This window comes from Labrus mixtus, chromosome 6 (genome assembly GCF_963584025.1).
Source record: "Labrus mixtus chromosome 6, fLabMix1.1, whole genome shotgun sequence".
Taxonomy (NCBI): Eukaryota; Metazoa; Chordata; class Actinopteri; order Labriformes; family Labridae; genus Labrus; species Labrus mixtus.
Genome location: NC_083617.1, coordinates 10,040,646 through 10,053,243, shown reverse-complemented (window position 1 = coordinate 10,053,243; position 12,598 = coordinate 10,040,646). Strand labels below are relative to the sequence as shown.

The 12,598-nt window shown below is 40.9% G+C and overlaps 2 protein-coding genes across 2 annotated transcripts in view; one reads left to right on the top strand and one right to left on the bottom strand.

Moving 5' to 3' along the window:
- gtpbp2a (GTP binding protein 2a) overlaps positions 1-12,598 on the top strand; it is a 432,981-nt gene that overhangs the window by 58,374 nt on the left and 362,009 nt on the right. The window lies entirely within an intron of this gene.
- Positions 3,881-12,598, bottom strand: part of LOC132975398 (protocadherin-15-like) — a 204,971-nt gene continuing 196,253 nt past the window's right edge. The window contains exons 34-38 of the mRNA XM_061039911.1: positions 9,455-9,476; positions 8,811-8,843; positions 8,585-8,658; positions 6,434-6,548; positions 3,881-6,284 (exon numbers count right to left, since the gene is read on the bottom strand). Coding sequence (XP_060895894.1) covers positions 4,344-6,284; positions 6,434-6,548; positions 8,585-8,658; positions 8,811-8,843; positions 9,455-9,476 — 2,185 coding nt within the window. The 3' untranslated portion in view covers positions 3,881-4,343. The remainder of the gene's footprint in view (positions 6,285-6,433; positions 6,549-8,584; positions 8,659-8,810; positions 8,844-9,454; positions 9,477-12,598) is intronic.

Sequence of the window (12,598 nt, the reverse complement as noted above, 5' to 3'; positions counted from 1 at the left end):
CTAGTCTGCAAAAAGCATTGTAATGTATTGTGTGCTCAGTGTTAATTACTGTTAAATTAATAGCTAATAATTATAGAACACTGTCACTGTAAAAACATGGTTCTAAAGTTTTTTTTTTAGGGGCTTTTTATGCCTTTCGTAGAGATAAGACAGTGGACAGAGTCAGAATGACATGTGGGAAAGGAGCCACAGGTAGGATTCAAACCCTGGCCGCCCACTTGGAAGACCACAGCCTCCGTATATGGGGCGCACAATAACCACTAGGCTACCGGTGCCCCTGGTACATGGTCCTATGACGAACCCAAAAAGTTCCAGAGTGTTCTTGCCATTTTCACTGAGCAGATAAAATATTTTGAAATCATAATGGCTGTAATGTTTTCATGTCTCGTTCAGGTAAAATAGGACATGATATTCTGTGAAAAAAACATGTTTTTCTTCAAAAACCCACAAAATACACTCTCCCTGCTCTCTGAACCATTAAATATGAATGAATACTCATTTTTCTAATTCCTGTTAAACTATTTCAACATTCTAAGTAGTGTATAATATATTAGTAGTTCAAATGTCTAAGTTGACTGGGACCATACTGTGGATGTATTGAATATGAACAGTCTGTAAGGGTTAAGTATACAAACAGCATAAGTGGGTGTAGTGTTCACTGTTGATCAAGATCCAGAGATCCTCCTACTGTCAGTGATGATCTTAAAAGGAATCCACATGAAAGTGTCACAAATTTACAGTTGAAAAAATAAGACCCTTCAGAAATATAAATCACTCGCAAGTTTTTTTTGTTGTTGTTGCAGGTGTTTCTTGTATATTTTTCCAGCAGCAAAGTGCAGAGGCATGTTTTGATCCTTTAGGACACCAGACTTGTTGTTGTGTTGGGAACAAGGTTCCCTCCTGACCTATTTTCTGAGCAGCTTTTTCATGCTACTTCACTCTAGCATTCAGCCTCTGCTCCTTTCTGATCTTCAGTCTCCAAAGAGTTCTGTGAACTTGAGTGGCATTCGCTGAGTTTGATTGACTGCAGGACACTTTTTGTAAATGTCATTCCGGATGTGTTAGATGTGTCAATCTCAGATCAACCCAGAAACAAATGAAGAGAATGTGCTTCAGTTTTTCCATTTCCTTCTGCCTTTTTTCGTTACAATAACTGTCATCTTTGAAACCATGGTGTTTTTTTTTTGCAGTTTATGTTGACAGGTGAGAAAGTGGGCTCAAGAAAACTGTCAGTTTCCCAGACTTGTTGTCATACTTCCCACTACTTTTCAGAGAATACAGTAGCTATCCGTATCCCCATGTACGGTGACCTGTCATCGCTTTTATTTAGAGTGAAAGCCGGTAGAAACAAAGAAGGCTTCATTCTGACAGACCTCATTCACTGCAGACATTGTATTTCCATGAGCTGACTGTTGAGTGCCACTGCTGTGTGCTGCATTATATTCAACATTTATTCCCATTATGTAATCCAAGGACTGACTCTTATATCTCTAAACATGCTCTCCTTGTCGTGCAGACAGTGATGTATCTACTGTTAAACACTGTTCATGTTGCTGAAGCCCTTGACATTGAGGCAAAGGTCAAGCAGCAGAAATACTCAAAGCCTGGAATTATGCTGCAGAAAACACATCACAGAAGGTTAGAACTTTATTGTACGGTGTGTACACTTTTTTTTTTTGGTTGTCCTTTTCCCATTATTTGGGGTCCTGATGTGTCAGTGAATAAATGCTCACTGACAGGTTGAGTCTGCAGGTTGTAAATGGGTTGGAAAATACTGTGTTCTGTTACAAATGTCAATATAAAAACACTTTGATCACACTGTCTTCATTCCCAGCTGAAATACAGCGATGACATACACATGGGTATTATATCTTTAATGTCATTTGATAGATTCTCCAGCTCTGTTAGATACAAAATAGACAAAAATAATTTGATAGATTTTTCAGAAATTTCCCCAAAAACATTATAGTGTGATCACAACATAAAATAATCAATGACAATCGTTATTCTTTTTTTTTTTTTTTAAGTAAAACGCTATTAGCAAAATAATTGATTTTTTACTCTTTATCATATACTATATAATCACTATTTCTTTATATACTCACCATGACTTCCCTTTAACATCATAGTGAAACGAACAACAATCTTTGTGATCTGTTTTAGGATAATCAAAAAAAACAACAACAAAAAAACGAGGCTGAGAAATTAAAGAAAAAAACATGGAATCACTTCATAAAACAGGCCCATCTTCTGTGGTAAATAAAGATAAAGATTAAAAAAAAAAATCATGTCGAGCACAGTTCACATAAAATGTCATATTTCTTTGAGGCACTCACTGCCTTGCAGCTCTTTGTTCCTGTCTCTATTAGCCCTGTCGGTGATAAACTCTTGGTAAAAGTAAGTTCTAACATAATATGATGAAATGAAAATTGGACTCGAAGTGCAATCATCTGTCATGGACAGTGATGTGAGCTTGTCCAGTTGAGGCACACAATCATTTGTTCAATAATTTTTCTAAACAAACGCAACATGATAAAGACAGGAACATTACGAAAAAAGGAAATTAATTTCCTGCATTTCCAGTCAGAGTTTTGTCATTGGTATGTGCAGGCTGTTCCACGGTCCCATCCATAGCTCGTCCTCGTCCGATAACGTGTGGTCACTGTGGGACTCCAGTGTCTCCCTGCTGGCCTTGTGGTTGTCAACACAAGTCTCTTGCTCCTCATTGACACATGGGCCCACGCTGTTCCTGTCAATCAAGGTCTTGGCAATATTGTTTCTGGACCCAAAACTTCTAAGAATTGTGTTGGTGGATCCCAGCGTGCCACAGGACTGAGTGTTTAAGTTGACGTCCACACTAGAGGAGACACATGTGCCGGTTCCATTTTCTGTGTTGTTTCCCGTACCCTCGATGCTAATGATGGGAGGGGGTTCTTCATGTGTCACTCCCAACTTGTCTAGTTTTTTAAAATGCTTACCGAGCCGGCAAGGAGAGCCCACCTTCAGGTTGTTCGGGTGGGGCTGTCGCCTAGTTCGGACGATAGTTCCGTTCTGTGAGAGGTAGATGTTCCCGTTGATGTTGCTGTGGCTGTTGGGGAGTCTGTTCCGCTGAGTTTCCGTGGTGCTCTCCTCTCCTGTCGAGCTGGTTTCGTTCTCTCGATCTACAATCAGCTTTATCCGCTTCTTTATCCCAACCTGAGCGGGGAAAAAGAAATCAGAAATAATATTTTGTTTTTTTGCACAAGGAACATAATCTTGAAATTCTTTAATAAAACAAGCACTGCAGATAGATGTGTTGTACACAAAGTATCAAGATCACAGCACTCAAGAGAAATTCTCGCCATAATTTCCTTCCATGATAAAAAATAATAACTCAATTACCACTTCTCCTGGGAAAGATTGTGTATTAATGGGTCATACTTTGTGATCTTATTATAACTCTTTCTTCTCATGGTCATTATGAAATGATTTCATGTTTAGTAACCAAAAATGGATGAAACAATAAGCCTCTCTAAATGAAATTTAGAGCTTCTCTTACAGCCTAGCTGTAGTATAGGTCTTAAGCCCCGCTTCCTCCATGTTAACAGATGGGATATGGGCAAACTTTAGAAATTAAAATACACATCAAATACATTTTTTTTTCCCAAACCTGGATTCTTTCATGTCATGAAGGTTAGTTTTTATCACTCTGAGGGCTCTCTGAGATTGTATCAGTTAGATGAATGTGTTCTTCTGTTAGTAAAAGGGTCAGAGTATCAATCCTTCGGCTCCACCAGCCGATCCCTTCAGCGCTTATCTTGGTACCATAACCAGCGCAGTATGTCAGTTCGTTTTTATTCATATGAATTGTTGCTTCAGTAAAGAATATTCTTTCTGTTTTTAAAAGCAAGAGAATTTCTTTAGACAAAAGTAGTAACCCAGATTTTATCCTCAGGTATTCATGGAAGATATTTTATGGCGAGGAATCTTGAATTTTTTGGGAAAAGAGTAATTATGTATGTCCCTAGAAAGTGAAGTATTCAGTCAAATATTCAGTCCAGACAGATAGTATATAAACTCTCACAGCAAAGCAGACAAAAGAGCAAAGGTCTTGCACTGGAAGTAAATGCATTCGACCACAGAACACATCAGAGAGAAGAAGAAGTCAAAGATGTAAGAAAAGGGCAAAAAAACTCTGGTGGTTTCCTGCAGCAGAGAATCAGAGTTTTTGTCTTGCTGAGGGTGAATGAGAAAAAAAGTTTGGACATTTGAAACACTCTGTAGTAGGAAGCAGTATTTCTTCACTCCCATGCAAGGGTAATTGATTTTATTCACCCTTACTTCACAGCGGATTATACATCTCTCTAGAAGGCGGTGGAGTTTCCTTCAGACTCTGAATCAGCATCTGATGTCGCTTCTGTTTCCCCTGAACTCTTCGTTGCACTGCCGGTCTCAGAGTCAGAGACGCTTGTTAAAGATTTGTCTGAAGAGATGGCGTCCTCGTCCACCTCAGTGATCGGGGACAGTCCTCCGTATGTCTCTAAAGAGGTCTCCCCGATGCTTCTGATCTCCGAGGTGAATGGGGGACTAGTGTAAGCGGTAGAGGGCCCGGGATCTCCAGATGCCACACTGGACCTCCTGGAAGACCCGCTATCGCTGAGCTCGCCAGACGACTCTTTGCTCTCGTCAGCAGTTTCAGATTCTTCTTCTTCTTCTTCGCTCTCCTCAGTGATCGTTTCCTCAGATCTCCCACGGCTTAGGGAAGACTTTTGGGAGTGCCGGCTACCACTGGTGGACCGGGAACGAACTGAACTCTGCCCACTTCCTAAGGAACTCTGATCTGTCATATGACTACCTGATGAAGACCCACCAATAGACTCTGACCCGGACATTTCTTTCTGGCTGGATCTAAGAGATGAAGACTCTTCATTTCCTGAACCTGACCCTGACTTTGCCTCGCTGGCTGTCCCTGACCCTTTCCCTGACCCTGACTTGGCCTCGCTGGCTGTCTCTGTCCCTGACCCTGACTCTGCCTCGCTGGCTGTCCCTGTCCCTGATTCGGCCTCACTAAGTTCTTCACTGGATTTCTCTGAAGTTACAGCGCTCCCTGATGATCTGGTTCTCTGTGATGACTTAACACTTGAGCCAGAAAGGGATCCAGCAGTGCTAGCACTCCCACTGCCACTCTTACTTTTGCTTTCACTTCTATCTGTCCCGCTCCCACTCCTAGCCCCGCTTCCACTTCCACTTCCACTTCCGCTACTGCTCACACCTGATGCGCCGCTTCCTTTACTAGCCTCGGTGGCCGATGATCTCATGGAAGAGCGGGCAGAGGAGCCACTTTCTCTAGTGCTACCTGAGGCCTCTTCTTCCTCAGACTCTTCATCAGAGTCTCTCTCTGTTCCTGAACCCTTTTCTGTGCTCGTTTCCTTCTCTGTCGCCGTACCTGATTCTGACTCTGATTCTTTCTCTGACTCTGATTCTTTTTCAGTCCCAGATTCTTTCTCACTCCCGGATTCCTTCTCTGTCTCTTCTTCTTCATCATCTTCGGATTTGGACTTGCTTTCCTCATCAGAATCCCCCGGCTCATCATCAGGCTCTTCCTCTGAGTCCACTGTGCTTTCGTTGGCATCGTCCCGGTCTAAATCTACTTTCAGATAATCTCTGTCAATGCTGCTTTTCTCTGATGATTCCTCATCAGAGCCTTTCTCCTTACTGCTTCCACTTGTGCCTGCTTCTGGCTCACTTTCTGTCACACTAATGGACACTTTAGACTTCGTTTCATCCTCGCTCGCTACTTGTGAGGCCTCTTCGTCTCTCTCGCTGCCTGTGGCCGAGCTTCGACTCACGCTGCTCTGCGACTTCCTCCGCATCTGCAACTTTTTGCCCAAGTTGATCTTCTTCAAAACTTTGCCAAGGCGGCTGCGGGTATCTGACTTGCTGTCGATAGGTCCCATCAGTGCCGGTCCGTCAGTCAGACTCTCCTGGCTGTCAATTCTGCGAGCTGACATCAGTTTGGCGTAATCCTTGTCCTTCTTCCCGGCACCGAACATCTTGAACATCTTGGCTTTTTTCCACGGAGACGGGCCAGAAGGACCGCCATCAGATGGCTTTTCTCCTCCCTTGCTCGCCGCCAAGAGTTTGCTGAGCTTCATGACAGACTTCAGTCTCTTGGCAGCCTGCGAAGGCTCGCCCTCCATCCCTGGTTCAGCTTGTTCAATTTCCTCCTCTGGCGGCATGTCCCTAAATGCAACCCTCTTTCCTGGACCTCTACCCCGCATGCCACCACGGCCTCTGCCACGGCCCTAAGACAGTCATGTTTCATTAAAAAACCTTTTCACAATGTTGGACTGTAACACAGGGTTTATACTGCTGTTTCAATAATACATTTGACACATGACCTATTATGGTAATAATTATTGACATTTTCACTGAGAGTATAAAAAGATATTACCTCGGGGCCATGAGGACTGTAGAAATACCCATCATCCTCCACGATCACCTCCCCGTATTCATCATACATGGGAGTTATCAGCCTCCGTCGACTGCCGTATTGAGGAAGGTCATACCTGCAAATAGATTCACATTCTTATATGGAAAATAAAACTGTCTTTAGAAAACCTGACGGACAACCTTGAACTTTATTTCGTATAGTTTTAATAAATCCTTTATTCAACCGGAGAGCTTTGGCAAACATTACTCATTGAATGTTCTTTTAGAAAATGCACATTTACCTCATACTGAATTATGAATAGCTACAAATAAATGTTTCACTAATAGAACGGAATATATAAACTTTTTAATAAACCAAAGACATCCTTTTTAATTTTGCTCTTAACTAGGATTGAACTTCCTATATCATTATTATTATTTATCCCACTCATTTGTTTGTTTTGTTTGTTTTTATTGTTTTTTTCTCATCAATTTATATTTTATTTGGTTTTAATTGATATCTAGATTATTAATGAAGCAATTTGAGCACTTGATTATTATGTATTTAATTATTTATTCACATATTTATTTAATTATTAATCCATCCATCCGTTATCTTGACAGCGAAAAACATTTTTGTTTCGATGTGCCTTTGAATAAAAATCCTACAACCTACAAATTAGCTTTATTTTACTGTAATTTATCCTACTGCACTGAAAGTTATTGTTGTGTATTTTATGAGAATCATATCTTCCTTTAATCATTCTTTAAAAGGTATTTCTAAATAATTATCTCTTAGTAGAATTTGACTTAATCAAGTATTTTAACTATATTTCAGTACTTCAATCTTCCATTTGTTTGAGCACGTCATGTTAATATGTTTTGTTTATTGGTGTAAAGCACATTGAGTTGCCTCTTTGTATGAAATATAAAACATATATACTTGTTCTTTTGATGCATGGCTGTCCTCAGGTGAAAGCTAAATGAGACTATCCTTCAACTCTCTCCACTAAAGACAGCAGAATGCTTTTTTTCCCTGTGTGTTGCCAATCATCATTAAATCAAAAACAGAGAAGAAAACAGGTTTATCTTCGGCTTTTGTTGATCACAGTTGATATAAAAATAACAGAACATGAGGTGGAGACAGAACAAACACATTTGGAACAAATCTAAAAAGTAATCACTCACTCCTTGAGTGAGGTCGGAGGCCTCAGTAGAGTTAGACCTTCAATATTAAATGTGACATGTTGTTACTTTTCTACAGTATAAAATTAAGAAGGAGAGGTACTGTCAGTGCCTTCTGATCATGTGAGGGCGCCTCTGAGAACCAAACCGTCTGCTGATTGCTGGATTCAAAGCTTGACTTCTTTAAGAGTGAACTTCTTAATGTGAATTGAAACAGATCAAAGGCGTCTGGTTATGGTGACGGTACACTCATCGGCAGAAGCAGCTTTTCGCAATGAACTTTGTGACATGCCATTAAAATATAATTACAGCTCCTTCCAGCGAGGGCAAGTGTGACGCAGACACGGCGAGCATCGGCTGAGATAATTAGAGTTACCAAAGATGACAGGTAGGTCGGTAGGTAACCACAGAGGCAATTATGACGTGTAATTTCAATATGGACAGTTTTTAACATTTGTCACATTTCCTTTAAGTGATTTAATCCTTTAAGGTGTAAAAGCTTCTCTGTCTTGTGATAAACTTGCAGTGTAATACCCCAGAGAGGTTCAAGTCACCTGCCATAGAGAGAGAGAGAGAGAGAGGGCTTTTAATGAATAACAATTTCTCAGCAGCTGTTACAGCTTGGGGTTCCATGTTTTTTTTTCCTCTTTAGGACCATATGGGCAAAATGTAAGGCAAGCCAAACCACCTTCAATCCATTAAACCATGGGAAAACACTTTCACAGACTCAGGGCAGCATAATTGATCTCATTTGACGAGAGTAAAGAGGGTAAACGCTCAGATGGTGCATTCTGCTGAAGGGGCAGCATCGGTTATGCCTTTAATTTGAGTCTGAACTGCTTTAAAATGCTCTTCTCACCCAGAGGAGTGCAGTGCAGAGAGCTGGAAGGCGAGGCTGTGGTTAAAAATAGTCCTAAAGATGCATTTTGTTTTACTTAAAAGTTCCATGGATTAAAAGTTGCACAGATGAGGGATGAAGCATGCTCACCCTTGGTCGTAATTGTAGTAGTCCTGCGTGTAATAGTCCTGGCCCGGGTCGATACCGGATTCCATGGAGAGCTCCTGCATTTCAGAGAGGCAGAAAGAGAAATTACTCAGCAATCCTCAGAGAAAGACAGAAGAAGAAGAAGAGAAGCAGGAAACAGGGCGAGTATATACAGCAGTATGACTACAATCCCTGTGAATTAAGAGAAAAGCAGGAAGGGTTTTTCTACCTCAGGTCTCAGAAGAGAAGGCCTCAGCAGTTGCTGTTGCAGCCGGAGATTAGTACGGAAGAAGGATAAGGTACGGAAGGGGTGGTCAGTAGAGACACAAACACAAGGAGGAGTTTACTCTACACATTTCAGATTGAAAGCCAGAAGAAAAGCAGGCCGCTCTTTAAGTTTAAAGTCTGTTACACTTCAAGGAGGAGCAAGGTTAAAAGGTTGATAACATAGGAATGGAAATAAAACAGGGAATGACATTAAGAAAGCACAACTAAGAGTAAAAATCCTGCATATGTCCGATGCTTATAGAATGCAGATCATTTAAAAGTGATAAAAAAAAGTTGATGATAACAGAGTCTTTTTTATTTGGTTCCTGATTGTGTCTTTTTTTTTGGCCAACAGAGGCGACAAATCAAAATGCTTATCTGCCGTTTGACAGGAGCATTGGAGACCTTCGATTCAGACCTGCACTGTAATGTCAGTGTCACAAGTCCTATCAGCGAGGATCTCATCTTAATCTCATTCAGTGTTTTCCCATCAAGTGAGTTGTAGATAAGAATAATAGGACGTAAGCTGCCTCGAGCGGCCTTGAGAGTGACAAAATGTGGCGACACAACAATGAGATAGAAAGCCATCATGACAGAAATGCTTACCTGTCTGCCGTAGCCTCGCCTCCTGTGGGGCCGCAGAAAGGAGTAAACAAGAAGAAGACAAATAATGAATATGGATTGACAGCAATATTTCAAGAGCTTTCCGATGAATGAAATGTTAAGTCTACAGGACTAGTGTGGCTACATTCTGCTGACCAGTGAGGAAAAAACTGCAGCTTTACTTACTGTGCATTTTCATGTGTTAAATTACAGAGTTGCAGACGTCAGTTCGGTAAAAAAAAAAAAAAAGGGCGCCTAAGGCCACAATGTTATCATGCTTGTGTGGAAAGCCTCCCAATCCCCTTATCTCATCCAAACAATAAATGCAAATACAAGAACTGGGAAGATTGGAATGTTAAAAAAACGTCTTTATATAGATCTAGTGAAAGCATCTCCGAGCAGATATGAAGAGAAACTCGTCTGAAAAATTAATAGAATTGGCTCCGGCTTCCACGTCATAATGTGCCAATGTCTTCTCACTCTGTAAAAGGAAATGTTTTTTTCTATTAAAGTTAATCATTCTCTCAATATAAGACATGTATAAAAATAAAAACGACTGCACAGCACCGGAGGACAACAGTGCATCTGCAATGCATTCAGCGCGAGTCAGTGAGAAGCAGCGAGTAATGGAGGAGCCCCGTCTGAAACCTCCAGGTTCACAAGCGTACAACTGTAACCTGTCTGAGGCCCATAAATAACGACAACGTTCCACACTCAGATAGATGGCCAAGCAATGATGTGAGCTTCCTCTGGAGGGCTGTAATCTGTTATTATGGCCAGGGAGCAGGGGACAGAGCACAGCCATATGGCCACACCTCCCAGGCAGAGGCAGATGATGGGAGAGGGATGTGATGGATGACCTGTTGGCATGGCTGTTGGCTACTGCTGCCTCATGCAACATGGAGGAAAAAAAACAGCCCAGTGGACAGCTGCTGCTGTAGGAAGTTTGCACAAGAGGGAGACTTGGAGGGAACACTGGGGTACCAACATGTCAAGGGGAAGTCTGTTAAAAAGCAGATCTTGAATACATAAGAACCAGATGTAGTTTATCTGTAACAGTAAGATGATTTTGAGTTAAAAAAAACCAAAACCCTGTATACTTTTACATTGCGTGACATCTTTAGAGAATTGTAAAATCATTTCTTAGTATTCCGCTGAAAGCAAACAAAGTCACCAGACCTACTTCTGGAGGAACTACTTCAACCTTTTGGGAAATGTACTTCTCCTTGTCGAGAGTTAGATGAGAAAATGTGAGGCTAACGCCAGCAGCCAATTAACTCTGCATTAAGACTGGTGAAGCAGCTTGTCTGGCTCTGTCAAAAGGAAACAAACTTTGCCCATTAGGACCTCCCAAAGCTCACCAATTAGCATGTTACATGTTGTTTATTTAAATGTACAAAAACAGAGCAAAACATTAAGATCAAGCTGAGGTTTGGGGGGGCGGGGGGATGTTAGTGCTTGACTATTTCTCAGCCTGGCATAACCCGCTGTAAAAGTACATGTTGTAATTTCTTTACTTTGATTTTTGTACAGGTTTAACAAAGCAGATATATTGGGTTATTCTGTGCACTTATAGACGGGCTGGTAGGCAGAGTCACTTGCCTTGTGCTAAGCTAAGCTAACAGGCAGGGATTTAGTCTTCCGACGATATGCCTTTCCAGATGAAATTCTTGGACAAAAAGGAATTGAGGCATTGTTCCCAAAATGTTGAACTATATAACCAAAACAACATTTGGTCAGGATCAGTTTGATTTGTATTTTTTGCAACAAAGGACGCTTCTGATCTGGCTTTTCGTGCACACATCGATAATAATCATGAACTCATTTTTTTGTGTGTATCATATAAAGTTTGTTCTTGCTTGAACAAATTATTCTTCATATGATTGTTCATTTTATTGGCATGTCCTTATTTATAAGGCTGTACTTAATCTCCCCTCATGTGAAAAGTGCTGGAAGCCACTGTCTTCGCTCTGCAACCAACTCACAAAACCTATTTCTGTTATATGTTCCCAAACTGGTCCTGAAACTGGGAAAAGGAGTTTCATGGAGGCTGCTCCTGTGGCCTGGAATCTCCTGAATGATCTGTGTCTGAGGGAGCTGGTCTCTTTAAATCATTTTCAAAAGTAGATTGAAGGTGTTGGAGGAACATGCTTTGAATAATGACTTTTCTGCTCTGGGACAGATATGTTGTGTGTAATTGCTTTGTGTTTAATGTCTGTAACTTTACCGCTTTGCCAGGACACTCTTGATCACGAGATTCTTAATCTAAATGAGGTTCTCCTGGTTAAAGACATTTTAAATAAAATATAATAATGCTGATATCCAGTTAGAAGAGTCACCGGCATTTTGCACATTTCCTTAGAAAAGTGATTTCAAGTTTTTAGATCTCTATCTTCTCTAAAGCTGGGGCAGGTATTTTATTTCAAACGACTTCATGAGATATTTATTGAAATTCTCTTTTATGTCCTGACAGGAGTCAATAAATCAAATGCTTTGCCAAAATAACAAAGTCTGCGTCATTATTTCAATTGCACTGAATTGTTGGTTTGGAGCAGCTTTTTGATTTTTCTCTACATATACTTTACGTTTCCCACCTTAGCTTTAATTTTTAACAGCAGTATATAACTTTTATTCCGTCTTCCTGGTGTTCACAAAAAAAGGGAATGCTAAAACCAGCCTGAAAAATAAATCGAATGCAAAGAATACCATCCATTAATGCTTCCTGCTCTTTGAGTAGAAAAAAGAAAAAACAGCATGTGAGCGGCTAGCCTTTTCTAAAAAAAAAGCGCTGACCCCATGTAGTGAACATAGAATACAGAATTAGCAGGCCTTCGATCTGCCCATCAGGGGTACGTGTGAAGAATCAAACATTACATCGCTGTGGATTGGGAGGTATGCTGCGGGGCCATTTGCCTCAGGACACGGAGGGTGAAACAAACACATGAAGGGTATGTGAGGGAAAGATGGAGAGCAGTGGAAGTGAAAAACCTGAGCATTAGAAAAAAGAAAAAAAACGCAAAGAGAGGGGACAGATGCTGCATTGCAATGAGTGTAAAGAAGGCAAAGGAATCTCCTGAGAACCACAGGGAAAGATTAACAAGAAGACGCCAAGGATAGGAACGTATTGGAGATAACGACAGGGGGAGA